The sequence below is a fragment of the Scyliorhinus torazame genome, chromosome 11 (genome assembly GCF_047496885.1).
Source record: "Scyliorhinus torazame isolate Kashiwa2021f chromosome 11, sScyTor2.1, whole genome shotgun sequence".
Classification (NCBI taxonomy): Eukaryota; Metazoa; Chordata; class Chondrichthyes; order Carcharhiniformes; family Scyliorhinidae; genus Scyliorhinus; species Scyliorhinus torazame.
The window spans coordinates 149,004,688-149,031,897 of NC_092717.1; the positions used below are offsets into that span (position 1 = coordinate 149,004,688).

A 27,210-nucleotide genomic window follows, 5' to 3' on the forward strand; every position below is an offset into this window, starting at 1 on the left:
AAAATTCATCAAACGTCCACCAAGTTATCGGATTCAGCCAGGTCTCTCAACTTTCCCATCACCATCAAGCAGTTTAGGAAACTGGAGTGATCCCTGCCTCGAAGGTACAATTAAAACAACCTGCTCCACCCCCACCACAACAGTGATGCATTCACTGGCATCAATGGAGTCAAGATCAGTTGACAGATTTTCAAAGAAGCGCACTTATGCATGCCAGCTTGGGGGCCGTATAAGTTTCTGAAGCGAAGTGGCTGGCTCCCAGCCAGAAGAGCGAATTGAAGCAAGCAGCCTGGGAGAGGTTCCTTGATGCCCCCAAGATCTCCAACCGACAATTTGCGACCAGCAAAATCACCATCCCGCCAAAATTGGAGGCGAGCAGCCCACATAGATCCCTCCTTCCCACTCCAGGAGCCTAGTTTCCTTGCACAACGTGGGTTTTCTGCAGGACTAGAACTATCTTGCTTCCTTCCTTCCTTAAGAAATGGAGAGATCTATGGTCTGCCTCTCAGTTACCTTTGACAGTAAAGCTATTGCAGCTCAAATTGGCTCACATCCTCACACATGTCTGCAGATTTTACAGTGGAATAAATGGACCTGACTGCAGCACCAGCTCCGATTATCCATTGAGGGCAAGTTGGATTCGGCACTGCAAAATTAGCAAGTTTTTAAAAATAAATTCAAAGTACCCAATTCTTTTTTTTCTAATTTAGGGGCCATTTGGGATGGCCAATCCACCTACTCTGCACATCTTTGCTTGTGGGGATGACACGGGGAGAATGTGCAATCCATACGGACAGTGACCCAGGGCTGGGATTGAACCCGGGTCCTCAGTGCCTTGAGGCAGCAGTGCTAACCACCATGTTTCCTCCGGGTACTCTGGTTTCCTCCCACAAGTCCCGGAAGACGTGCTGTTCGATGAATTGGACATTCTGAATCCTCCCTCTGTGTACCCGAACAGGTGCTGGAATGAGGAGACATGGGGCTTTTCACAGTAACTTAATTGCAGTGTTAATGTAAGCATACTTGTGACAATAAAGATTGTTATTATTAGGGCAGAAAAACCCACTTCTAGGCATACTCTATACCGTCCTTTAAGTTAATAGTCCAAAAATATTCTTGCCTCCCGAGTGTTTACTTCTGGTCTTTCCTGTCTCAGCCTGGTAACCTATAACCCCAGAACAGTCTTTCAAGGTGAGTATTTATTCTGGAGACTCTCTTATGCAAGCTTAGCTAATTTTCTACCCTGGCGCTGTGAAACAACAGTGCTACCAACTGTGCTACCGTGCTGCCCTACAAAAACCTGATGCTGAAAGGAGATGATGTGCTGGAGGCTGGGCTCTTTGACATTGTGTGGGATGATGTCATGAAATGAGGAATTATGATAGTTTTCTTTTGATAATAACACTGTCATATCTCACATGTACTGGAAAACAGGCTGCCGGGGTGTGATTGGTGTAATTGGATTTTGAGAGAGAGAGAGACTTCAAGAGTCAGAAAATCTATAAAAAGTGAGTTTTCTATGTTAATGAACAAAAAAAATAAAGAACAATTACAGCACAGGAACAGACCCTTCGGATCTCCAAGCCTGCACAGGCCATGCTGCCCGTCTAAACTAAAAGCCCCATACCCTCCCGGGGACCATATCCCTTTATTCCCATCCTATTCAAGTATTTGTCAAGACACCCCTTAAAAGTCACATCGTATCTGCTTCCACTACCTCCCTTGGCAGCGAGTTCCAAGCTCCCACCACCCACTGTGTAAAAAAAACTTGCCTCATACATCTTTAAATCTTGCCCCTCGCACCTTAAACCTATGCCCCCTACTAATTGACTCTTCCACCCTGGGAAAAAGCTTCTGACTATCCACTCTGTCCATGCCCCTCATTATCTTGTAGACTTCCATCAGGTCGCCCTCAACCTCCATCAGCCTCTCCTCATAGCTAATGCCCTCCATACCAGGCAATATCCTGGTAAATATTTTCTGTCCCCTCTCCAAAGCTTCTACATCCTTCTGGTAATGTGGCGACCAGAATTAAACACTTGCAGAAGTGGTGGTTGTTGCTTAGCAACAGAGGGCCATTTAAAGTAGGAAGGCTTTTTGTTCTTAGTTTAACTAGAAGCCATGGCAGTTGAAGGTCATACACAGGGGAGTGAACATCTCTCAACTCTGCCAGGAAACGGCAAGCTGAACAGGACAAGCAAGTTGTAAGGAGACAGAATGGATATAGTACAGATAACCAGGGAATTGGGACAGAAATAAAAAATGTCTTAAGACTAATGTTAAAAGACATTGACCAATGTATTGTTCAGGAGAATTCAAGGCAGAAACAGATGAGGTGTTGTGAGTGAAAGAGACAGTTGCAGCAACCGAAGGTAAATGGGAAAGAAGACTTCAGAAATAAATCAAAACTTTGATGCCATTCTGTGGGAATCAATAGTAAAGCAGTTGTAAATAGTTTGTACTTGCACATTGTCCCCGTGTCTGAATGTCTGTGTCACCCCCACAACCCAAAGATGTGCAGGTTAGGAGGATTGGCCACACTAAATTGCCCCTTAATTGAAAGAAAATAATTGGGTTCTCTGAAAAAAAATTAAAATACATAGTTTGTACAACAGTCAAGTCAAATAAATCCTTAATGGGGAGTTGAAAATCCTGGATGCTGGATTATTTGTTAAAAGTGAAGCTGAAGCTTTGTTTAAAAGAGTCATTTGGAAAACCTGAACTGGATTTTGAACCATAAACCGCTGATGGAAATAATTGTTGTGAAACAAGATTTTAAAGTATGTTTTTTTCGTGAGTGGAGTTTGAAAATTCTCATGTGACAATCATTTGGGGGGTCTTTGGAGGAGAAATCCACAGACATTCACTTGGGATCAGAGTAGATAATGTATTTGACCACAGCCAACTTGTGCTTTAAAGGGATCTTGTGTTACTGAGACCATTGTACCTTAGGATCTGTGTTAACCTTTAAATGTGTGTACATTTGTGAAGCTGAAGGTTGAGTAAAGGCACATTGTAGTTTTTCTGTTTTTCACGAAATAATCGGAGGAGTCGCTGGTACAGAATGATTGTTTATTGCCAATGTATTGGGACAGCACTGTTTCAGAGATAGACCTCCAGAGCTGATAGCGCCAACGTAAAGAATCAGGTAACATTTATACAGAGTGTGGTTACGTAGGCAAAAATAGTTTACATTGGATCATGTCGGTTTGAAATTTTACACACAAGTTACACATGTGCACCTGGGCAGAATGAGTGTTATCTACCTTAATTTTTCTTTGGAGTCCTCCCTAACCTTCCTACTTGGTGTCAGACCCGATAGGTGTGTCTGGTCCTTAGGTCAAGTTAGAAAACCATGTTTGTTAAATTCTATGCTGACTGCTATAGATTGCGTCTTAAGAACACGCTGTTTAAGGTCACTGAAATGTACTTTAATTTGCAACATGTTGCTTGACCGTTCGGCTGACTTCTGCAGACGGTGCCACGTCAGCTTTTAGCAGACAACTTTATGAAAATTGCTTTAGTATACTGTACTACACTACATAGATTCAAAATCCCTTAGAATAATTGTCCAAATAAATTGTCGTTCATAAATCCTAATCATTTGTCTTCCCATAACAGTAGCATAATCCAAACTTTTGTAATGAATGAATGTTTTTTTCCCTTGCTGTTAAACGAATTAGCAGTCCTGTGACTGTTCCTCCACGTCATCTAAAACAAAAAGTAACTGTTATGGAGCTGGATTCACCGTTTTTGAGCCTAAGTGCAGAAGATCTGTGGCATTTTACATCAAAAAAATAGGCGGCGTTGCATAAAGCCTCCGGCTAGCAGCCGCACCGCTTAAAACCTCTGGCTCCCATAATAAAAACAGCCGGAGATTGGCCGGGTCCATGGCCGCGCATGCCCACGGCGATGACCTGCAGCAGTCGCACCGTAAAACGTGGCGCCGCCCGTGCACGGACCCGACCTGCCAGATAGTGTCCCCCTGGCCACCTCCCACCAGTTCCCCCAGCCCTCGCAGAAGCCCACCCCGGTCAGCAGCATGGCTCCCGCCCGACTGTGGCGGCGCTGGACACAGTCTGCAGCCACCACGCCGGGTTCTCGACCGCCAACACCATGTCAACTGCGCAGTCGGGAACTCGGCCCATCGGGGACGGAGCATCGGGGGAGGGCCTTCAGGTGTCCAACGGCATGCGGCGCATGACACGATGATGCCATTTTGGAGGGGGCGGAGCATATAAAACCCACGTCAAACAGGCGCCTACCCCTATTTCGGCGTCGAAAGGAATTCTCCGCCCGATTGCCAATTACGAAATTGGCAGCGGGGAACGGTGATTCCCGCCTATGGTCTCTTGAGCTAGTGTTCCTTTCTGGGATATTTCCGTCCAGTTACAACACCAACTGCGATCGTAACAGTATCCATGTTACGACTGTCTTTTGATTCCATGAGGTATAAGTTTGCTCACAAATCTGTTGTATGGTATTATATCAAATGTCTTTTGGAAGTCCCTTGGGTGCATCTCATCAGGTCCTGGTGCCTTATTCATTTTATTGATTTATAGTCAGCCTATCCAATGCCTCCTCCTTATCAAAATAATCCCTCCTAATATCTAAATTACCTTCTCTTTCACCATTGTCTGTGTAGCATCTTCATCCTTAGTCAAGACAGGTGCCAAATATTCACTTCATGCCTTCTGCTTCCATGCGTCAATAACTTTTATGGTCCCCAATTGGCGTACTCCCACCTTTTACCACCATTTTACTATTTATTGTCCCATAAATGTTCAACTACTGACACTTGATCCACTCACTCCACCTCCTTCCCAAGAACTAGGTCTAGCAGTGGCCCCTTTTCTGGTTGGATTGGAAACATACTGCTGGGAAAAAAAAATCCTAAACACACTTTAGAACTCTTGCCCCTCTCTGCCATTGACACTATTTCCGTCACAATCTACATTTGGATAATTCAACTCCCCCATTATAACGCATCTATATTTTTTTGCATATCTCTAACTTCCTTGCAAGTTTGTTCCTCTACATCCTTCCTACTAGTTGGTGGCTTGTCGACCACACTTTGCAATGTAATTGCATCTTTTTCTTCCTTAACTCCGACCAAATAAATTCTGTCCTTGATCCTTCTGAGATACCCTCTCTTTCCAGTACTGCAATGCTATTCTTTAATCAAACCTGTTCTTCCTTTCCTACTAAAAGCAACAAGTCTTACAACACCAGGTTAAAGTCCAACAGGTCTGTTTCGAATCACTAGCTTTTGGAGCGCAGCTCCTTCCTCAGGTGAATGAAGAGAGGGGACATTCCACACCTGAGGAAGGATCTGTGCTCCGAAAGCGAGTGATTTGAAAAAAACCTGTTTGACTTTAACCTGGTGCTGTTAGACGTCTTACTGTGCCCACCCCAGTCCAACGCCGGCATCTCCACATCATAATAAAAGCAAGTTACTGCAGATGCTGGAATCGAAAACCAAAAGATGAAAATGCTGGAAAATCTCAGCAGGTCTGGCAGCATCTGTAAGGAGAGAAAAGAGCCAACGTTGAGTCCCGATGACTCTTTGTCAAAGCTAAAAGGCATAGAAAGTGGGAGATACTTACACTGCGCGGTGAGGGAATGAAAGATGAGGTCATAGTCACAGAAACCAAGGGAAAAGAGTGCTAACAGCCAGAGAAACCAAGGAAAAGAGTGCTAATGGCAGTTCCCAGAGCGAATAAAAGGTGTGAAAGGCCAAACAGCAGAGAAACTAAAATCAGAGGGTAATCTGTGACAGATGTAGATGTTGGGGGACGGGGGACATGAGTGGGGGAGAGGTAAAATTTGAAAAGGGGGGGAAGCGAGAAGCATTGGGGAGAAAAGGCAAGGAAAGGGGGGGAATACATGTATATATAAAGACAAGAAAGAAATAAAAGGTAAAAGACAGTTAAAATGAAATGAATGAAAACAAAAGGGTTGAGATGGGTTAGAGCTAATCATCTGAAGTTGTTGAATTCGATGTTGAGACCGGAAGGCTACAGCATGCCTAACCAGAAGATGAGATGCTGTTCCTCCAGTATGCGTTTAGCTTCACTGGAACATTGGAGCAGACCAAGACTGTCATGTGGGCATGGGAGCAGGGTCTTGTGTTAAAATGGCAAGCAACAGGAAGGTCAGGGTCTTAGGTGCGCACAGACCGAAGGTGCTCAGCAAAGCAATCACCCAGTCTACGTTTGGTCTCTCCGATATAGAGGAGACCATATGGAAATTGGAGCCTCTAACTCACCAAACCTTATTAACCACACTCCACAAACTCACACATGTACAGTAAATCAGGTTTATTATTTTCACCCTCACTACAACCCCACCTTTGAAATTACTATTTTTTATTTTAGTGCTATCTATACCTCGGAGTTTTCGGTGCAGCTTGGTATTATGTCCTGGTTCTCTTACAGCTGCCAAGTTAGTTTAAACCCTCCCCATTAGCATCAGCAAAACATCCTACAAGAAATTCAGTCCTGGATCTCTTTAGGTGCAACCAGTCTGTCCTGCACAGATTATATTTCCCTCCCAAGTTGGTCCCAATTTCCAAAGAATCTAAAGCCCTCCCCCTTCTGCATTATCTTTCCAGCCATGTATCCACTGGATAAAAGCAAATTACTGCGGATGCTGGAATCTGAAACGAAAGAAAAAATGCTGGAAAATCTCAGCAGGTCTGGCAGCATCTGTAGGGAGAGAAAAGAGCTAACGTTTCGAGTCCAATGACTCTCTGTTAAAGCTTTGACAAAGAGTCATTGGACTCAAAACTATAGCCATTTGAGATGGCCACCTGCAAAGGACCAAGGGAATTATGGGCAACCCAGGACTCAGATACAGAGCTTGTGTGTATTTGCAACTCAGATAGCTAGACCTGATTGAAGCCCCTGCTCGTTTGCATTCTAATGGCCCATTTCTCCAGAACAATAGGACTGCACTCAAGAAACCGATACAGCCACAGACTGGTCGGCGCTACTCCCTTTACTCAGAGAGCCCAACTGCCGCGGTCAATGACCGCTAAGGATCCGCCCAGCCACCAAGGCACCCGCCCCCTTTATTGGCCGAAATCGAAGGCAGTGATCGAATCTTGTCGAATTATTGGGTCCAAGATTAAGGACCGCCCCAAAGAGCGCGAAACTCAGAAGGATAAAAAGGGACACAGCCATGTGTTCAGCCTCTTTTGTACCCGGCCTGTGCCAGCCTCCTTTGAATCCGGCCTGTGCCAGCCCAACTGCAGCATAACAACCAGACAGCTAAATTGAAGACCAACGATCGCTACCTGACGGATGAGCCCAGCAGAGACAGAGCCACTTCTTCAAACCAGTCACGTGATCAAGATAAAGGCCTTATCCACTTGCACAGTGCCGGTCGCCCTGAAGTTAAGTATAGGTTATTGTAGCTGATCTGTGTAGTTTAACTTGTAGTATATTGTGCTTGCATGTCGAAGTAACCCTTGTGTGTAAATGAACCATCTTTGAACTTGAACTGACTAACTGGCTGTGTGGTCATTTGACTGATATACGGGAAAGCCTTGTGGTTCAGTAAGAGAAATAGAAACACCCACAATATTGGCGACGCTGTTGGGACATAACATCATATCATAAAAAGAGCCTCAGTATCATATTGGTGACTCGAAAGAGCAACATTATTATAGTATCCATTAAATTGGCAACAAAACGTTAGCTCTTTTCTTCCCCTACAGATGCTGCCAGATCTGCTGAGATTTTCCAGCATTTTCTCAGCCATGTATCCAGTTGCTTTCTCCTCTTAATTCTATACTCATTTATGTGTGGTACTGGAAGTAATCAGATTACTAGTTTTGAGGTCCTGCTTGCTAATTGCCAACCCAGCTCCTTAAATTCTGACAACAGGACAACATCCCTCTTTCTGCCTATGTTGTTTGTACCTATGTAGACCAAGACTGCTGACTGTTCACAAAACCCCATTAGGGTACTCTACATCCTGACCCTGGAAACAGGAGGTCACACGCCATCCTGGATTCACATCTGCAGCCGCAGAAATGTCTATCAATTCCTCTAACTACCAAATCATCTATCACTATTGCTTTTCCAATCCTCCTTGAACACTCCTATACAGCTGAGTGACACATGGTGCTTTGACCTTTGCTCTGGTTGCATTCCCCTGATGAATCCTCACTCTCATCAGTACTCAGAACTGAATACGAGTGGAGAGTGGGATGCACTCAGGGGACACCTGTACAACTTTCCTGTTGCTACTTGGCTGTCTGGTGGTCACTCATTCCTAACTATAAACGTGCCATCGATGAGGCTCTCAACCTCACTAATGGACCACGGTGATGCCAGCTGCTACTCAAGCTCCAAAGCATGGAGCTCAAGCTGCTGCAAATGACGACAATTCCTGCCCAAATGATTATCCAGGACATGGGAAAAATGCTGGAGTTCCCACATGGCACAGACTTACTCTCCAGAAGTGGAACAGCTTCATCATTTCGCTGCTAGTTAATAATCTATTTGTAATAAATCTTACAACTGAAATTTTACTAATAAACCTCACTACCATTAATAAAACTCATCAAATTGATAAACCCTGCTCATATTTAATGCATTTTACTGGTAGGAATAAACCTTAATTTTTAAAAAGGATAGTTCTCACCAATTTATTCCCAGTTCGGATTAAAATACTCACCAACTGACTACCGACCTGTTTCCTTGTGATGTCGCACCTTTATTTTCCTTTCTGAATATGGGCTCTGACTTGTTCCTTGTGGTGGCTAGCTGCTTATATCCCTGCTCCTGGTCTCACTCCTTCCCATAGTTCATCGAGTCAAGTTTTAATGTGTTGGAGTTACATACTATGATGAGACGCCAAAAAGTCAAGAATGTTTTAACGGTGAATAAAATAATTTTAAAAACTTAAATATGGAGAAAAAAATCTTAAGTTTCCATCCTTTGGTCACCAAATAACATGAAACTGAACACGTGATGCATCACATGCTAATATTCCAGATATGTACTCGATTACATGGACAGACGGGAAAAGCTGTGGTTGCTCATCCCTAAAGGAAGAAGGTTGAGAGTCGATTTGATAGAGATGTTAAAAATCAGGAGGGGTCCAAACTGTGCAGATGGTGAGAAACATCCTTCTGTCAGAGGTGTCAAGAACCAAAGGACACTGAATTTAGGGTGACTGGCGATGGAACCAGCAAATGGTCAGGATCTGGAATGTACTGCCTGACAAGGTGGTGGGGACAGATTTAACTGTGGCTTCACAAAGTAGTTCTTCAAACCACGACAGCTACAACACTTGAGCTATTAAGTCCCATCTGTAAAGACTTTTCAATACAAGTCTACGTAACAAAACTATTGTCCTTCACTTGGTACCTAAACTCTGAAACTTTCTCATTTTCTTTGTTTCTCTTCTCTTATTAGATTTTTCTCAAGTTTATTGGCTGCCACCAAATCGTCACAATCTTGAGGATTTCTGCTTCTGTTCCAAAACTATTCCATGCCCTGCTACAGTCACTAACTCCATTTGTATGTTTGTCAGGACTGGTACTCAGATCTCTCTCTTGCACAATTGAAATGTTTTTCTTCAGTATGTGATCACCTTCTGATCGAAGAGACACGAGTGGAACCACCATCAGTACTTGCACTGTCCTTCCATATTCTGTAGTCTTTCACCTCATTCTGTCAATCCATGGGTTTTGCTTATTGACCATCATCCTGAACATTCAACAAATATTTAAATTTGGCAGTAGCTTTTCTTGCACAAAGCACCCCAATCTCATCCCTCTATTTACTGGACCTCTGTGGAATATAGGAACTTAAGTTTACTTAAAGTTACTTAAGTACAAACTCTGTGCAATGAAGCAGTTTGTGTCCATATGCAGCAAGACCACATTCAGGCTTGGGCTGGTAAATTACAAATTACATTCACACCGTACAGGTGACAGGCAAAGTCTATCTCCAACAAGAGAGAATCTCCTCTTGGAATTACATGGCATGATCATCACTGAATGCTCCACTGTCAATATTCTGGGAGTTACCATTGTCCACTATATAGGGAAGGAAGGAGAGACTGCAGAATATAATGTTACAGTTATATCAAGGTGTAGAGAAAAGATCAACTTAATACGAGGAAGGTCCATTCAAAAGTCTGATGGCAGTAGGGAAGAAGCTGTTCTTGAGTCGGTTGGTACGTGAACTCAAACTTTGGTGTCTTTTTCCTGACGGGAGAAGGTGGAAGAGAGAATGTCCGGGGTTTGTGGGGTCCTTAATTATGCTGGCTGCCTTTCTGAGGCAGCGGGAATTATAGATAGAATCAATGGATGGGAGGCTGGTTTGCGTGGTGGATTGGGCTACATTCACGACCTTTTGTAGTTTCCTGCGGTCTAGGGCAGAGCAGGCTCCATACCAAGCTGTGATACAACCAGAAAGATTGCTTTCTATGGTGCATCTGTAGAAGTTGGTGAGTGTTGTAGCTGACATGCCAAATTTCCTCAGTCTTCTGAGAAAGTAGAGTCGTTGGTAGGCTTTCTTAACTATAGTGTCGGCATGGGGGGGACCAGGACAGGCTGTTGGTGATCTGTACACCTAAAGACTTGAAGCTTTCGACCCTTTCTACTTTGTTCCCATTGATGTAGACAGGGGCATGTTCTCCACTAAGCTTCCTGAAGTCGATGACAATCTCCTTTGTTTTGTTGACATTGAGGGAGAGATTATTGTCGTCGCACCAGTTCACCAGATTCTCTATCTCATTCCTGTACTCTGCCTCGTCATTGTTTGAAATCCGACCCACTGCGGTGGTGTTATCAGCAAATTTGAAAATCGAGTTGGAGGGGAATTTGGCCACACAATCATAGGTATATAAGGAGTATAGTAGGGGGCTGAGGACACAGCCTTGTGGGGCACCGGTGTGGAGGATGATCGTGGAGGAGGTGGTTGTTGCCTTTCTTTACTGATTGTGGCCTGTGGCTCCAATCGCAGAGGGTGGAGCCGAGGCCAAGGCCACGGAGTTTGGAGATGAATTTCGTAGGAATGATGGTGTTGAAGGCTGAGCTGTAGTCAATAGGAGCCTGGCATAGATGTCTTTGTTATCTAGATGTTCCAGGGTAGAGTGCAGGGCCATGGAGATGGCGTCTGGTGTGGACCTGTTGCAGCGGTAGGCGAACTGTCGTGGATCAAGGCAATCCGGGAGGCTGGAGTTGATTCGTGCCATGACTAACCTTTCATGATGATGGATGTCAGAGCCACTGGACGATAGTCATTAAGGCACGCTGCTTGACATTTTTTTGGTACAGGGATGATGGTCGTCTTCTTGGTGCAGATAGGGACCTCAGATTGTTGCAAAGAGAGGTTGAAGATCTCTGCGCAAACCATCGCCAGCTGATCCGCGCAAGACCTGAGTGCTCGTCCGGGTACCCCATCCAGGCCAGTGTCTTTACGTGGGTTGACCTTCGAGAAGGCTGCTCTGACGTCTGCAGTGGTGATCTCAGATACAAGTTCATCCATGGCTTCTGGGGTGGAGGGCTCGTTCTCGCTGACCTCTTGCTCAGTGCCTTCAGTTCCTTCCTCCAGATCATTAATGTATATTGTGAAAATATGCGGCTGCAGCTTGTCAGCCTCCCGAGTGTCAATCATGGACCCAGCGAATCCAACGCCGTTTTTCATTGGAATCGATTGTGTTCTACGTGGCGCCAATGCTAGCCCCTCCACAGTCACTGAATCGGTCCAGGTTCGGCACCAGTTTTGCTGTCATGTAAGTCCTCGATTTTTGCGTCAGCGTCAACACTTAGTCTCAGAAACATAGAATCCCACCCATGGTGTTTCTCAAGAAAGCTTGCTGCATGAGAGTACTTTATTTTCTAACCCGCGGGGACGCTAAATGAATGACTCTACAAAGACCATTACCAGCTGTAAACCAGAGACTTTAATGAGCAAGCATGCTGTGAATAAAGTGTGCAAACCACCATCTGAAGTAGAGAATCTCATCTTTTGACCATGATTATCAATATTTTCACCCTCCCCTCCCCCCTCTGAATTTGTCTGTCTTGTGTGTGGGGGAAGAAAATGGGACAGTTAAACTGGGAGTTGGGGATAGCTAACCAGTTGTATTTACTACATTTTTCCATGACAGTTCTTGTTATAAATAAACAGTAATTGTGTTTAAACATACAAACCTGGTGACCTATGTCCTTCATGTGATTAAACACAATTAACATACAATTAGCACAACACTGTTCACTTGTATTGGCACGGTCAACAAAATGTTCAAAACTGAACATCACAGGATGTTTCGCTGTCAGGTATCCAGAATTGAAAACTTAGCATCGTAAAGAGAGGATGAATTATCGAATACCATTGTCAGTCTGCTAACAAAGAACCAGATACTAATATAATCCAAACCACACATTTAATAATGATAGAATGCAACTAACTAACCGCCAACTATGCCAAATAGGTACTATGATCATAGGTCATCAAGGGATGCAAAGTGATACTCAGCTAACATATTGGTACATGCGTAGTCATGTTTAAAGGGCCTTCAATTTTGCCAGCTTAAGCCAATTCATTTGATAATTATCAACATAATTTAGAATAGTCTTACCCTTGCTATGGAAAATATAGTCAAATAACATGGCGCCAGTCGTGCATCAATTTTTATACCCATTCAAGAACTATTGCTAACAAATTAAGAAATACCTTCAAACCGGTAGTGCAACCCTTTGAGGGACACTAACTCAGGCCTCTGATTTATCAACAAAATATTGTGAGGGGGCAAGGATGATGGTGAAGAATCATTGCATAACTTTCACGGAGAATATAAAATCTATAGCACAGAAACGGGCTATTTGGTCCAACAGGTCCGAAAGGTGTTTATGCTCCACGCAAGCCCCAGCCCATTCTACTTCATCTAACTCTGTCAGCACAAATTGTTCTCGTACTTATCTCTTTTACACTTAAATGCATCTATACAAAGAACAATACAGCACAGGAACAGGTCCTCCGGCTCTCCAAGCCGGCATCGATCATGATGTCGGTCTTAACTAAAGCCTTCTGCACTTCCGGGTGTGTATCCCTCTATTCCAAACCTATTCATGTATTTGTCATGATGCCTCTTAAACATTTCTATCTTATCTGCTTCCATCACCTTCCCCAGCAGATTCCAGGTACTCACCACCCTATGTGTAAAAAAAAAAAACTTGCCTTGTACATCCCCTCTTATCTTTGTCCCTCGCACCTTAAATCTATGTCCCCTAGTAATTTACTTTTCCCCCCTGGGAAAAAGCGTCTGACTATCTATTTTTTCCATACCACTCATAATTTTTAAAATCTCTATCAGGTCGTCCCTCAACCTCCTTAGTTCCAGTGAAAACAATCTGAGTTTATCCAACCTCTCCGTGTAACTAATACCTTCCAGACCAGGCAACATCCTGGTGAACCTCTGGAACCCTCACAAATAATCCACATACTTCTAGTAGTGTGGCGACCAGAATTGTATGCAATATTCCAATTGTAACCTAACTAAGGTTCAATACAGCTGCAGCATAACTTGCCAATTTTTATACTCAATGCCCCGACCGATGAAGGCAAGCATGTCGTATGTCTTCTTGATTACCTCAAAGTCGCTTTAATATTTTTCTGTAAAATTCCATGTGATAGCAAATTTCACATTTTAACCACACTCTGATAAAGAAATTTATCCTCAATTTCTTGATAGATTTATTTGTGACAATCTTATGATTATGATCCTGGATTTTGCAATCTCCCAGAAGAAGGAGCATTTTCTTTAAGTTTTCTCTATCAATTTCCTTCCCAGCTGTGAGCTGTACTTGCTGTTATGATGAAAAGTCATCGACCTACAGGTTAACTCTGTTTCTCTCTCCACAGATACTACCTGACCTGCTGAGTTTTCCCAGCATTCCTGGTCTTATTTCAGGTTTTACTATCCAAAGACTTTGCTTTTGTCTTCTTGTTGTCAAGCTTCTTGGTCACACATTTGCATTGTAAATTGATGTGTAAAACTTTCCTTGCAGTTACATGCCAAGGGAAGGAACAGGGCGCATTGACCATCATTGTTTTTGGCAGTGTATTCAGAGCAGGGAGGTCAAATGGTTACTGATGAACAGACACAGGTTTGGGAGTGATGAGACCAAACAATTGGCAATACAGTGAGTGGAGGTGATGGAAAGAATTAGAGCGAGAACATGCAGTAAGTATAATACATAGATCAAAAAGGTAAGGAAGGGATTAAGGAAGACACAGGGCAACATATTTGCAACCAAAAGGTTACATGCAAACCTCCATTCACTTTGTTTTTCTCAGCCATCCTGCGCTCTTGCTGACGCTCTTGCCCACTCATGAACTCATGACTCAAAAACAGTCCAACAGCCTGATCAAATTCCTATCCACGCCTCTCCTGCTCTAAGACAACCATTGATCTGTAACAAGTCACCTTATCAAATCATATAGCTACCACAACAATCTTGTGTCCCATGAAGCCATCTCAAGTTTTCTATTTTCAAGTGCCACACAACTCCCACAATAAATAGCAGCCTGCACAGAGTAAATTGATTAGTTTGTTGTACCTTGTTGCAGGAAGTGTGCTGACTCTGGTGAAGAATACTGATGGCTCGACATCCACATGGAGCCCTAAAGAAAGATTCCTGTAGTATCCATCAATGTGGCCTGGTCCACCAGAATATTTGAAGTTCAAAATGGCTTCTAATGTCTGAAAAACAAAAATGGTTTTCGAATTTTGGTTACATACACGCATTCCAACATGCAAGTCATTAACCAAATAGCTGTAAGTTAGTTTGCAGCTTATACTCATTGTCTTTACAGGGCCACTCGGCTCCTGACCATAGAAACCAGAGAAACGTTACAGCACAGAAGAAGCCTTTTGGCCCATCTTGTCCATGCCAGCCCGTGGACACCTAGGTGCCATTTCTAATCCCACCTTCCTGCACCCAGTCATAGTCGAGTAAGCTTACAGGACTTAAGGTGCAGGTCCAGGTACTTTAAAAAAAAGAGTTTAGGGTCTCTGCCTCCACCACCAACTCGGGAGCGAATTCCAGACTCCCACTCCCCCTCTGTATCAAAGCGTTCTTCCTGTTAACCCCGCTACACCTTCTGCCACTTATTTTGAATCTATGTCCCCTGATTCTAGAATTTTCCATCAAGGGAAACAATTTTGCCCTGTCCACTCTTTCGCTTTGCCTCAGTGCACCACCAACAACTCAAAGAAAATCCAGTCCGCTTGCTCTGCACCCCACGCACCAACATAAACATTCACTCCTTCCACCACCAATGCAGAGTAGTAGCAATGTGTACTACAGAAACTCACCAAGACTCAACAGCAACTTCCAAACACGCGACCTCTATATTCTTGAAAGACAAGGGCAACAGACACATGGAAACACTACCAACAAGTTTCTCTCCCAAACCACACATCATCCTGACTTGGAACAAAATTGCCATTCCTTCCCTGCCACTGGATCAAAATCTTGGAACTCCATTGTTAACAGCACAAATTCAGCTCACCAACACCTTCTCAAGAACAATTAGGGATAGGCAACAAATGCTAACCTGGCCAGTGACACTCCCATCCCATGAAACAATGAAAAAGTACAAATATTGATCAACATTGGCCGGTATTCTCCAGCCCTTCACGCTGGCAGAATTCTCTGGTCCTGCAGGCAGCGCATTCCACCCTCCCGCGGGTTTCAAGGAAAATTCACATTGACAGCAGTTGGACTAGAGAATCCGGCCGCCAGCGAATGCCGTGTCACCTCCCACTGCTGAGAAACACGTGGCTGGAAGACCAGAATCAGGCCCATTAATTTCATATCATGATTTAAGAAATGTTAAATATTTATCTTGAACTTACAACACGTGCAGATGCTTCAGTTAAAATATATACCAACATAAATTGATGACAGTGAATATATCTTATACATACACACACGCACAAAGTTCAAACATTTCTCGGGGGAAATTGGTTCACAAAGTGCTGCTTTGAGGAGCAGCACTTATAGCTATGTGCTTTCATTGATTCCCGGGGGTAGGGAGCACCACAGACTACAACTTGCACGGCCCACACATCGTTCTTCAATGATATTAATGATATTTGTAAACAAACAAATTTCTCCCCTCTCAATTCTTACATCTTCTATATGATAAAGACAGTGCATCGAGCACACATTTGCTGTCATCATGGTTCTAATCAATTTGGTTGGCACAATTCAATTCACTTTCATATTTCTGTGTCAGTCTTGATAAAAATAGCTCAGAGAAACAATAGTAGACATTTGACACAAGAGCCAGAATGTGAGTAACCTTTCCAACTACACTTAAAGAGCAAGTACACAAAGCCATGAAGAGCAATTAAATTCTAACCTCACCCAGTACTGAAGAACAAGCAGGTATTGATGCCTTAAAAGGAACAGTAACAATATAATATTACCAAGATAACTCTTCTAAAACAGCTCACTGGTGCAACCATAAGTAATGCTGCTTAAGTTGCAGAAAAATAAAATTTGTGGTGCTTTTAATATAGTATTTACCTTTCATTAAATAATCTAAAATTACCCTATTAACAATAGACATTCTGAAAACTGTTACCTCTAGTGTTCCCCAACAGTCAAGTCCTGGTCCCTCCCCCCCGCTATTTCTTATCTTCATTTTATCTCTCAGCAACATCACCCAAAGCACAGCACTAATTTTCACAATGTACATTGATGACAAGCAATTATACCTCACCACCGCTCTCGACTCCCCTACTGCTGCTAAATTAGTGGGCTGCTTGTCTGACATCCTTATGATCAGAACTTTCCTTCACTTAAATCTCAACATGACTGAAACTGGGTTTCTTACAGGTGCTCCGATTTCCTCCCACGCACCAAAGATGTGCAGGTTAGGTGGAGTTACGGGTATAGGGCAGGGGAGTGGGCCTAGGTCGGGTGCTCTTTCAGAGGGTTGGTGCAGACTAAATGGACCAAATGGCCTCCTTCTCCATGTATGGGCTCTATGATTCTGATTCTATGATATTGTTTACAGTCTCTGCTCCAAACTTGGCTTCCGAGCTTTCAACCACACATTCCTGCTAAGATCCAATAACTGGATCTTATTGGTGTGGAGGGACCAATAAGATCCATCTTCGGGCTACCAAAGATGCAAAGGCCAAAACGTTAGCCTCTCTCGCCCCCTGGACTCCCGGGTCTTGCGACACTCCAAAAACCGCCACCTCTGGACTCGGTGCCATGTCTTTAAAACAGTGGGCATGACATTAGCAAATCCCTACCAGAATCACTAAGCTTCGGACATGCCCAAAACATGTGGACATGGTTTGCAGGCCCTCACACACATAGCCCACACCTGTCAACCACCCCTTCAAAAAACCTGCTCATCCGGGCCACCGTCATGTGTGCCCGGTGAACCACCTTAAATTGTATCAGGTTGAGCCTGGCACATGATGAGGACGTGTTGACTCTACTCAGAGCATCCTCCCACAGACCCACCTCTAATTCCTTGCCCAACTCATCCTCCCATTTACGCTTTACCTCCCTTATCTGGGTTCCCTCCCACTCCATGAGCTCTTTATAAATTTACAAGACCTTCCCCTCCCCCACTCTCATTTTTGAAACTACCGTATTCTGCATTTCCTGGGGCGGTAGAAACGGAACAGTCAAGACCTGCCTCCGTACAATGTCTCTCACCTGCAGATAACGAAACGCATTCCCTCCTGGTGGTTCAAACTCCTCCTCTAAATCCTCCAAACATGGAAAGCTCCCATCAATAAACAGGTGCACCAGCCTCTCAATCCCTGCTCCCTGCCACCTCCAAATCCCCCAATCCATCCTCCCCGGCACAAACCGGTGGTTCCCACAAATTGGAGCCCCCACCAACGCTCCCTCCACTCCCATATGCTTCCGCCACTGCCCCCATACCCTCAGAGCTGCCACCACCACCGGGCTTGTGGAGTACCAAGCCAGCGGGTTACCAGTGCCTCCAAACATGTGCCCCTACATGATGCCGCCTCCACCTGCTCTCACACTGACCCCTCCCCCTCTCCCCACTTCCTAATCATAGCTATATTTGTCGCCCAGTAATAATTCCTGAAGTTCGGTAAGGTCAGCACACACACCCCCCCCCCCCACCCCCACCCCCGCCTTCCAACAGCGCCTTCCTTACTCGTGGGGTTTTACCGGCCGATACAAACCCAGAGATCACCACATTGACCCTCTTTAAAAAAGCTTTTGGGATAGAAATAAGGAGACGCTGGAAAATAAACAAAAATTTTGAGAGAACCGTCATCTTTACGGTCTGTACCCTCACACCAGTGACAGCGGGAGCACGTCCCACGTCCGAAAGTTCTCCTTCATCCGCTCAACCAACCGGGCCAGATTTAATTTATGTAACTGCTCCCAACCCCGTGCCACCTTTCCAAGTGTCGAAAACTTCCGCCCACCACTTTAAACGGTATGTCCCACAGTCTCCTCTCCTGCCCCCTCGCCTGGATCATAAAAGCCTCACTTTTACCCATATTCAATTTATACCCCGAGAACCGGCCAAATTCCCCTAGGATCTGCGGGTCAGAAATATACAGGAGCAGGCCGTCCGCACATAACGAGACCCTGTGCTCCTCCACCGTTTATCTCCACATAATTATGGATGACCTCCCTCACCCACCCACACACCTCCTCATTTACTAACAGTCCTACATCTAATCTCCGGTGCGGGCGTTGGCCCCCCTCCTTGCTCACCCGTAAATCCACCCAGTGTGTGGCATGGTCTGACACTACAATCGTCGAGTACTCGGCGTCTAACACCCCCGCCAGGAAAGCCCTATCCAAAACGAAAAAGTTGATCTTGAGAGTATACTTTGTGTACATCGGAGAAAAAAGAAAACTCCTTCGATCTTGGCCGTCCAAAACTCCACGGATCTACCCCTCCCATCTGTTCCATAAACCTATTTAGTTCCTTCACAGCCGCTGGCACCCTCCCTGTCCTCTATCTCGACCGATCCAGCCTCAGATCTATAATTGCATTAAAGTGTGTGTGTCCCGTCCAATGATCAGCCGATGAGAGTCCAGATCCGGAATCTTCCCGAACACCCGCTTCATGAACTCCGCGTCGTCCCACTTTGGTGCATTAATGCCCATCCGCACCACCGGCATCCCCTCCAACTTCCCACTCACCATAATGTACCTACCCCACCTACCCCCGGGGCCGCCACTATACTTCCCACATCAAACAACACCCGCTTATTTATCACAATCGCTACCCCCCCACCCCACCCCCGAGTTTTAGAGTCTAGCCCTGAATGAAATACTTGCCCAACCCACCCCTTCCTCAGCCTAGTCTGATCCACCACCCTCAGGTGTGTCTCTTGCAACATTACCACATCCACCTCTAAACGCTTCAGATGCGCGAACACACATGCCCTCTGGACCGGCCCATTCAGCCATTCACTTTCCATGTGATCAGCCTGGTTGGGGGGCAAACCACACACCCCACTCCCCTCCCCTCCACCCCCTGCCGATCAACCATATCCCTTCTCAGGCCAGCCTCCAGCCCACGTTCCGCGCCTCTTCAGGCCCGCCCCCAAGCAGCCAATGTCATCGACCCCCATCCTGTCGCCCATCGCCAATCCCTCCCGTCAGCAGATCTTTATTCCCCTCCTTCTCCCTCCCCCCACCCCATAACAAAATCCCAACCCCCAACAACAAACTTATCACCTGCTCACCCCACTGCTCTTCTGTGAGCTAGCCCGCCCTGCTAATCTGGTAGCCACCGCCCATGGCGGCAAGCATCCTACACCCCCACTGGTCCCCCTCCCCCCCTCCCGCCACCGCTCGACCAACTTATATATGCAAACATTACAATCCCCAACAAACACAAAGAAGAAAATTGCACCCACCATCCTCCATTCAGAAAAAAGTTAACCCGCAAACCAAACTGAACAATGGCCCCAAACTTAGTGCAAAACAATACATACAAAACCAAAAGAAAAGGAAGTTTAACAGCAATTCAAAAACACAACTACTCGCCCCCAAGTTCAATGTCCTACATCTCCTTCCAGACCCTTGTCCCTGATAAAGTTCACCGCCTCTTCTGGCGATCCGAAGTAAAGTTCCTGGCCCTCCTACGTGACCCACAAACATGCTGGGTACAGTATGTCGAACTTCATCCCCTTCTTGAAAAGGGCCGATTTTGCTTTATTGAAACTCGCCCTTCTTTTGGCCAGTTTCGCACCCAGGTCCTGATAGACGCGCAGCTCGCTGCCTTCCCATAAGCAGCGCCTCGTCTGCCTGGCCCACCTCAAGATCTGTTCCTTGTCCAGGAACCGGTGCATTCGTACCACCATCGCCCTCGGCGGCTCGTTCCTCAGCGGCTTCCTCATAAGCACCCTGTGCGCCCTGTCCACCTCCTAGGGTCGAGCAAACGCACCTTTTCCCAGCAACTTCTCAAACATGCATGCCACATATGCAACGGCATCCAATCCCACGCTGCCCTCCGGCAGGCCGACAATTCTGTGTGCGCGAACTGTTCTCCAGATCCTCCACTTTGTCACGCAGCCTCTTTTGATGGCCCTTCATCAGGTCCATCTCCACCACAATCGTGGCTAGCTGGTCATTGCGCTCAGCCACCGCCTCTTCCACCTTCTGGATCGCCTGGCCCTGGGTTTCCAATCTCTGCTCCATGCAATCAATCTCCGCCTTTATCGGATCCACCACTCTGGACAGGTCTTCCCGAGATTCCTTTCTCTGCTGAGCAACTTTCTCATGGAGAAAGGCCACAAGTTGCTCCATCGACCATGGGCCAGCAGTTTCAGTCCCTGACCTTCCGCCATATTCCTCTGTGTCACAGGCTCCACTCCCATTTTCGACCAACGTCCTCTTCTTTTCAGACCACTTCTGGTCCACGAATCCATACACTGGTGGAGAATCCTCCTTTTCTACTTCAGCAGCACCTTGTTTTATCGATCAAATCCACCGTAAATCGGGAAGAAAGGTCCAAAAAGTCCACCACGAACGGGAGCCACCAAATGTGCAGCCATGTCGGAGCGACACATGGGGAAGGGAACTAACGCCCTTGTTTCGCTTCCCTAATCGCACACCGGAGAATCCTGCTCGGCTGGCGATCAGCAGCACCACCCAAAGCTGCAGACTGGCTAGCTGACCTCCTGGAATTTCTCCACCTGGGTCGGAGGAAGGCTTCCTGGATACTTGGGGGCAGTTTGTCAGCCTGTTCCAAAACCTGTTCGAGGCCAGCAACGAGGAGTAAGCTAGGAATAAAAAACCAAGGCAGATGAGAAACTAAAGAAATGCACAAACAGGGGGGGAGGTGGCCAACGGGGAAATGGGGGGAAACTATAGATCCATCCACAGAGCAGCAAAATGTACATAGGGTCAGTTATACAGAAGGACAAAATAAACATCTCTGTACAATAAAGTAAGTTCACGCAGGCAAGAAAAATTTAATGTATATATATATACAACTGTTTATAAATATGAGAAACGGCAATTTTTTTAAAAAAAAATTTAACCAACCAAATCAATAATTAATCTCAGGGACATAAACAGTTTTTCCCCCTCCTTTTCCCCCAGTTTGGAAAATGTAGAATTATGACTTCTTAAAAACATGTCCATCAAACCTAGCAATACATGAAAGGATCATGAAATGGCAGGCATTTAATATGTCTGATAAATGGGTCTATCTATAAAACAAAATATTCACTGAAATAGTGCTGAATGCATCTTGGAATTTTGTGGGGTATGACAACATAAGCACAATCAAAAGGTTGCACACAAATCACTTCACAGTTCTAAATCATAGACCTCGTCTTCTGGTAAGGAGACAAGCACTTTAGTCAGTTTGAACAAAATGTATTTGCATCAGATTTAAAAGCAGTATTCTGATAACTGAACATAATAGATCTGAATTCAGTATATATGATTCAGTATTGTTTTATTGACCTGGTTACCAATTGCAAGATACAGACATAGAGCTTCAAAGTAAATCTATTAATTGAGGAACTGCACAGAGCTGGAACACAAGTCTCTGTGCAACAAAGTAATATGATATGGTTTTGATTGCAATCGTCACATAATGATTGTTGATCTCAGGTGTAATATCACAAAGAGAATCAGGAGTAAATACAAAAATCAAACAGAAAATGATCCTGAAGCACTCTCACATGTTGCCTAGTACCCAGTAATAAAATGGTGTTGAGATATGGGAGCCATATCCAAGCCTCCTCTCACCCAGAGATAGTCCTTGATCCAAGTGAAACTTCAAGGGAAAACTTAACCATTGCTTCCACTTTTAAAAACTAACATCTTCATGAATGAGAAGTCGTGTGCACTGAGCTGAGAGAATCTACTAAAATGAATGGCTTGCTGAACAGATTGACAACGGGATTTTTGTGAGCACATGAATTTGGTGCAGAAGATGAAGCAAGTGCTTAGTAACGTCAAATGATGAATAGCAGTAAATATATAAATAATCTGAGACCAACAACGGCAGGTTCAGGAGCATAACACCAGCGTGAGTGCGGCAAGAGCAGCAGGCCCCAAAACTACCAGAACAAAATCACAACCAGGACGGAGGATGGAACCCAAGGATGAACAGGCAAACATTTGGTGGTCTGTGTTAAGTTACTTTAAATTTAGTTTGAGTATTTAGTTTATTGGTTAATGGTTTTAAATAGTCGGTGCTTTAATCCTTTAGTGTTAGCTGATCGGTTAAAGAACATTTAAGCTAAACAAACAATCTTGAATAACCAAGTGAACATGGCAGGACACTGACCCCAGGCACATGATCATTCTGTGCCATGTGGGAACTCCACCAGTGGAAAACCACATTGAATCATAGAATGCATCATAAAATGATTACAGGAAAGGATGCTATTTGGCCTTGTATATCCACATGGGTTCTCTGTCTTGACAACATCTAGTCACTGCTATGTCTTTTCCCTTGTAGCTCTGCTAATTTCTTCAAAGCAAATTATCCAATTCTCTTTTGAAAGCCATGATTAAATCTGCTTGTGCTACACTCTCAGGTAGCGCATGCCCGATCTTAAGCACTTGCTGCATAAAAAGGTTTTTCCAAATATCACCAATTCTTTTGCGAATCAAATTACATCAGTGCCTCGGTTTCTTTTCCTTATGCCAATAGGAAAGTTTCTGCCGATCTACTCTGCCCAAATCTTTTATGATTTTGAGCACTTCTATGAAATCCCTTCTTAATCTTTTCTTCTCCAAGGAGAACGGTCCCAACGTCTCAATTTATTTATGAAATTGAAGTTCGTCATCCAGTCAGTCCCTTGAGCCTGCTCCACCATTCAATAAGATCATGGTTAATCTGATGGTGGCATTAACTCCACTTTCCCACCAGCCTCGCATTACACTCAAATCCTTTGTCGATCAAAAATCTGACTAACTCAGGCTTCAATATACTCAATGACCCAGCCTTCCCTCCTCTTTGGGCAAGCAAATTTCAAAAGTTAACAATCATCTGAGTGAAGAGGTTCCTCCCAATCTTAGTCTTATGTAGACATCTGGGATGGCCACTTCCAACTAGGTACAGAGAAACTCGCAAAGCCTGGCAGGTAAAATGGATAAGCTAAGACTCAGGCAGGCTCAGAGCCTGAAATGCATATTCGTAAGCAAGAAATCCAGATGGTATCGAAACTCCGTCCAATTAGCATTTTAATGGGGCCGATTAGCATTTGATGGCCCACCTTCCCCAAAACAAAGGACTGATACTCAAGCAACCGGGACAGTCCCAGACATTTTGGCGCCACTCCCTGTTCAAAGGAAACGCAAACAACGGGGTCAGTGACCACTTGGGACACGTCCAGCCATCCAGATCCCCACCCACTTATTGGCTAAGAAAGCGAACAGAATGATCAGGGATCACCCAATTAGTAAGGCCCAAATCGAAGGACCGCCCAAAAGAGCGCAAACCCCCCCCCCCCGCCCTCCCCCGAGTATAAGAAGAGGAGTTTGCCATATGTTCGCTCTCTCTTGGCGCCCTCTTGGCCTTGCTACCCTGGTCACGGCCATCGCCAATTGCAGCAACACCAGAAGCGAGTCCAAGTTCAACGCCCGCTACCAGACGGATGAGCCCAGCTGAGCAGCAGTTACTCCTTCGAACCCGAGAGGTCCAGAATTGAACAGCGGCCACTGTTTTCTGATCTAAGCCGGGTGCCCAAGTTAAGTGCAGGTTGTCTTAGCTGATCGGTGTAGTTAACTAGTAGTGTTTATGTTGCATTACTAATTGTGTGTAAATACCCTTGGCCTTGAACTAACTAACTGGTGTTTGTCTCTTTGATCGATAGCTGGTTGAAACTTGTGACGGTATCATTCGATACCTGGCGACTCAAAGCATTAACACAGATAATATAGAAAGAAAGGCAAACTCACTGATTGCCATAATTGGAACAGAGCCACAGAAAAGACAGAGTAAAAGAAAAGGCAACACTTAAATCTATAAATCATTTATGCACCTAGCCTTCATATCCTTCCTAAAGAATTGGACACAAGCTTCCAATTGAGGCTGAACCAGTGTTTCTAAAGTGAAGGGGTTAAAAATCATGCAGGTTCAAAAGCCACACAGGCTCACATCGGCTGCTCGCTGTTAAATTCAAACTAATGACGAGAAACAAGTTGCTTCAGCTCAGATCGTCTAGATACAACTCAAGGACTCTTGCGGTATTAATTACAGGCAGGCTGTAGTCACAGAGCTCTCACACAAAAATTAAACTGACCATTATGCAGCTGCAGCTCATGTGTGCCCGACAATGGAAGGGGAGTTTGGTATACCAAAGGTCAGGCATATCTTTATCTTACTCGTGTCTAGCAGTTATTAGATAAGTAGAAATAAGTACGTGCTTAGTGATATTATAATTCAAAATGCATGCCCAGATTATGATTGATAATTAGACTCGTGTGTTATTAATTATGTAATCCTTACGAATACTCGTGAATGGACAAAAATAACTTCTAAAACAAATGTATGCTGTCGATTGGCATATGTTAATTATTTGGAAGATGAGCAAAGGTATAATTGCACTATATTTTCTGTTGGTGTGAAACTCCTGCAATATGAAGGTTCATCATAACTTGCTTATTTTTTACTATATGCTCCTATTTATAAAGTCTCGGATCCTCCTAGTTTATCAATTGCCTTCTCAATCTGCCCTGTCACCGCTAATTTGTCCAAGTGACTGTTAATTTTGCCGTGAACTATGGATTCCAAAACCTTTCTGAAGGTTAAACTGACTGGCCTATCATTGCTGGGATTATCCTGACACACATTTTATTTAACTATTGTGTAACATTTCTAATTTCCTGTTCTATAGCACCATCCCTAAATCTAAGAAGGATTAGAAGATTATGGCTCGTGTCTCCACGTTTTCCAACCTCAATTCCCTCAGTATCCTCGGATGCATCTCATCTGGTTCTGCTTACTTATCGACTTTCAAGTATAGCCAACCTATCTAATCAATGTTTAGCCCATCCAGTAGCTCAACTGCCTCCTCTTTCACAATGACTTGGGCAGTATTTTCTTCCTTGGTAAAGGCAGTTGGAAAGTACTGATTTAATAGTTCAGACATTTCCTCGGTCTTCACCTGTTAATCTGATTTATGGTCACTAATTAGCCTCACCCTTCTTTTTACCACTCTTTTGGTTCCCTATTATGTCACTACCAGCCACTTCTAATACTTACTTTATTTGTTTCTTTAATTCCCTTCTTAACTTTCTATATTCAGCCTGGTTCTCAATTGTATTACCCACCTTAAAGAAGTCATGTGCGCCATTTTTCCACTTCATCTTACTGCCCATGTCTGTCATCATCCTGGGAGCTCTGGCTTTGTTTCCCCTGTCTTTCCATCCCCAAGAAAATGTACCACAACCTTACCCAAACTACCTTCTCTTTCAAGGCATCTCATTATTCTCATACAGTTTTGCCTACCAATCCTTGATTCCATTTAGCTGGGCCAAATCCGTTCTCATACAACTGAAGTTGGTTTTCCCCGCAATTAATTAACTTCACCCTGGGTTGCTCATCCTTTTCCACACCCAAACCCAACATAACCCTGATGATACTCTGGTTACTACTCGCTAAGTATTCACTTGCTGATACTTGAAGTACCTAATTCAAATGCCTCCTTGCTCATTAGGTCAGAAACATAGCTGGAAAATTCTCAACATGCTTCTTAAAGGGCAGCATGGTAGCATTGTGGATAGCACAATTGCTTCACAGCTCCAGGGTCCTAGGTTCGATTCCGGCTTGGGTCACTGTCTGTGCGGAGTCTGCACATCCTACCCGTGTGTGCGTGGATTTCCTCCGGGTGCTCCGGTTTCCTCCCACAGTCCAAAGATGTGCAGGTTAGGTGGATTGGCCATGATAAATTGCCTTTAGTGTCCAAAATTGCCCTTAGTGTTGGGTGGGGTTACTGGGTTATGGGGATAGGGTGGAGGTGTTGACCTTGGGTAGGGTGCTCTTTCCAAGAGCCGGTGCAGACTCGATGGGCTGAATGGCCTCCTTCTGCACTGTAAATTCTATGTTAAGTAAACACTTTCCCCTCACTTCCCTGAACACTATTACTATCCAAGTCCATATTAAGAGAATGAAAATCCTCACACCGGTCTTGAATTTTCTTGCAAATTTGTTCCTCTGTATCTTTTCCACACCCTATCGTCTGATGGTACCGCTAACCAAACAGACTCCATCCTTGACCCCTCTAAGAAATCCTCTCTCTTCAGCACTGCACATTTCCCCTTAATCAATATTGCTTCTCCCTTTCTTGCACTGTCTTTCTTGAACACCTTGCATCAAGAAATACATAGTGTCCAGTCCTGTCCTTTTTTCAGTCGGTCTGTGGTACTGGGAGTGATCCAGATTATATTACCTCAGAGGTCCTGCTTGCTAGTTTCTTTCCCAGCTCCCTAAAATCTACGTGCAGGACCTCATTGCACGTATTTGTTGATACTGATATGGGCTATGGCTGCTGAATGCTTGTTTACTCGCCCCTTTGATTGCTCTGCAACTGCTCACTGACACTCTCGCACTAAGGAGGCAACATAACATCCCGGATTCATGTCTGCAGCCACGAAATGCCTGTCTGTTCCTTCATCTAATTCCCTATCGCTATTATTTCCTAAGTCTTCCTGAGCCAGCTGCAGTGCCGTGAACTAAA

At 44.6% G+C, this 27,210-nt stretch overlaps 1 protein-coding gene across 6 annotated transcripts in view; it reads right to left on the reverse strand.

Moving 5' to 3' along the window:
* Positions 1-27,210, reverse strand: part of trappc9 (trafficking protein particle complex subunit 9) — a 1,142,468-nt gene that overhangs the window by 672,424 nt on the left and 442,834 nt on the right. For all 6 annotated transcript variants that reach the window (XM_072467873.1, XM_072467875.1, XM_072467870.1 and 3 more), the window contains one exon: positions 14,588-14,730. In XM_072467873.1, coding sequence (XP_072323974.1) covers positions 14,588-14,730 — 143 coding nt within the window. The remainder of the gene's footprint in view (positions 1-14,587; positions 14,731-27,210) is intronic.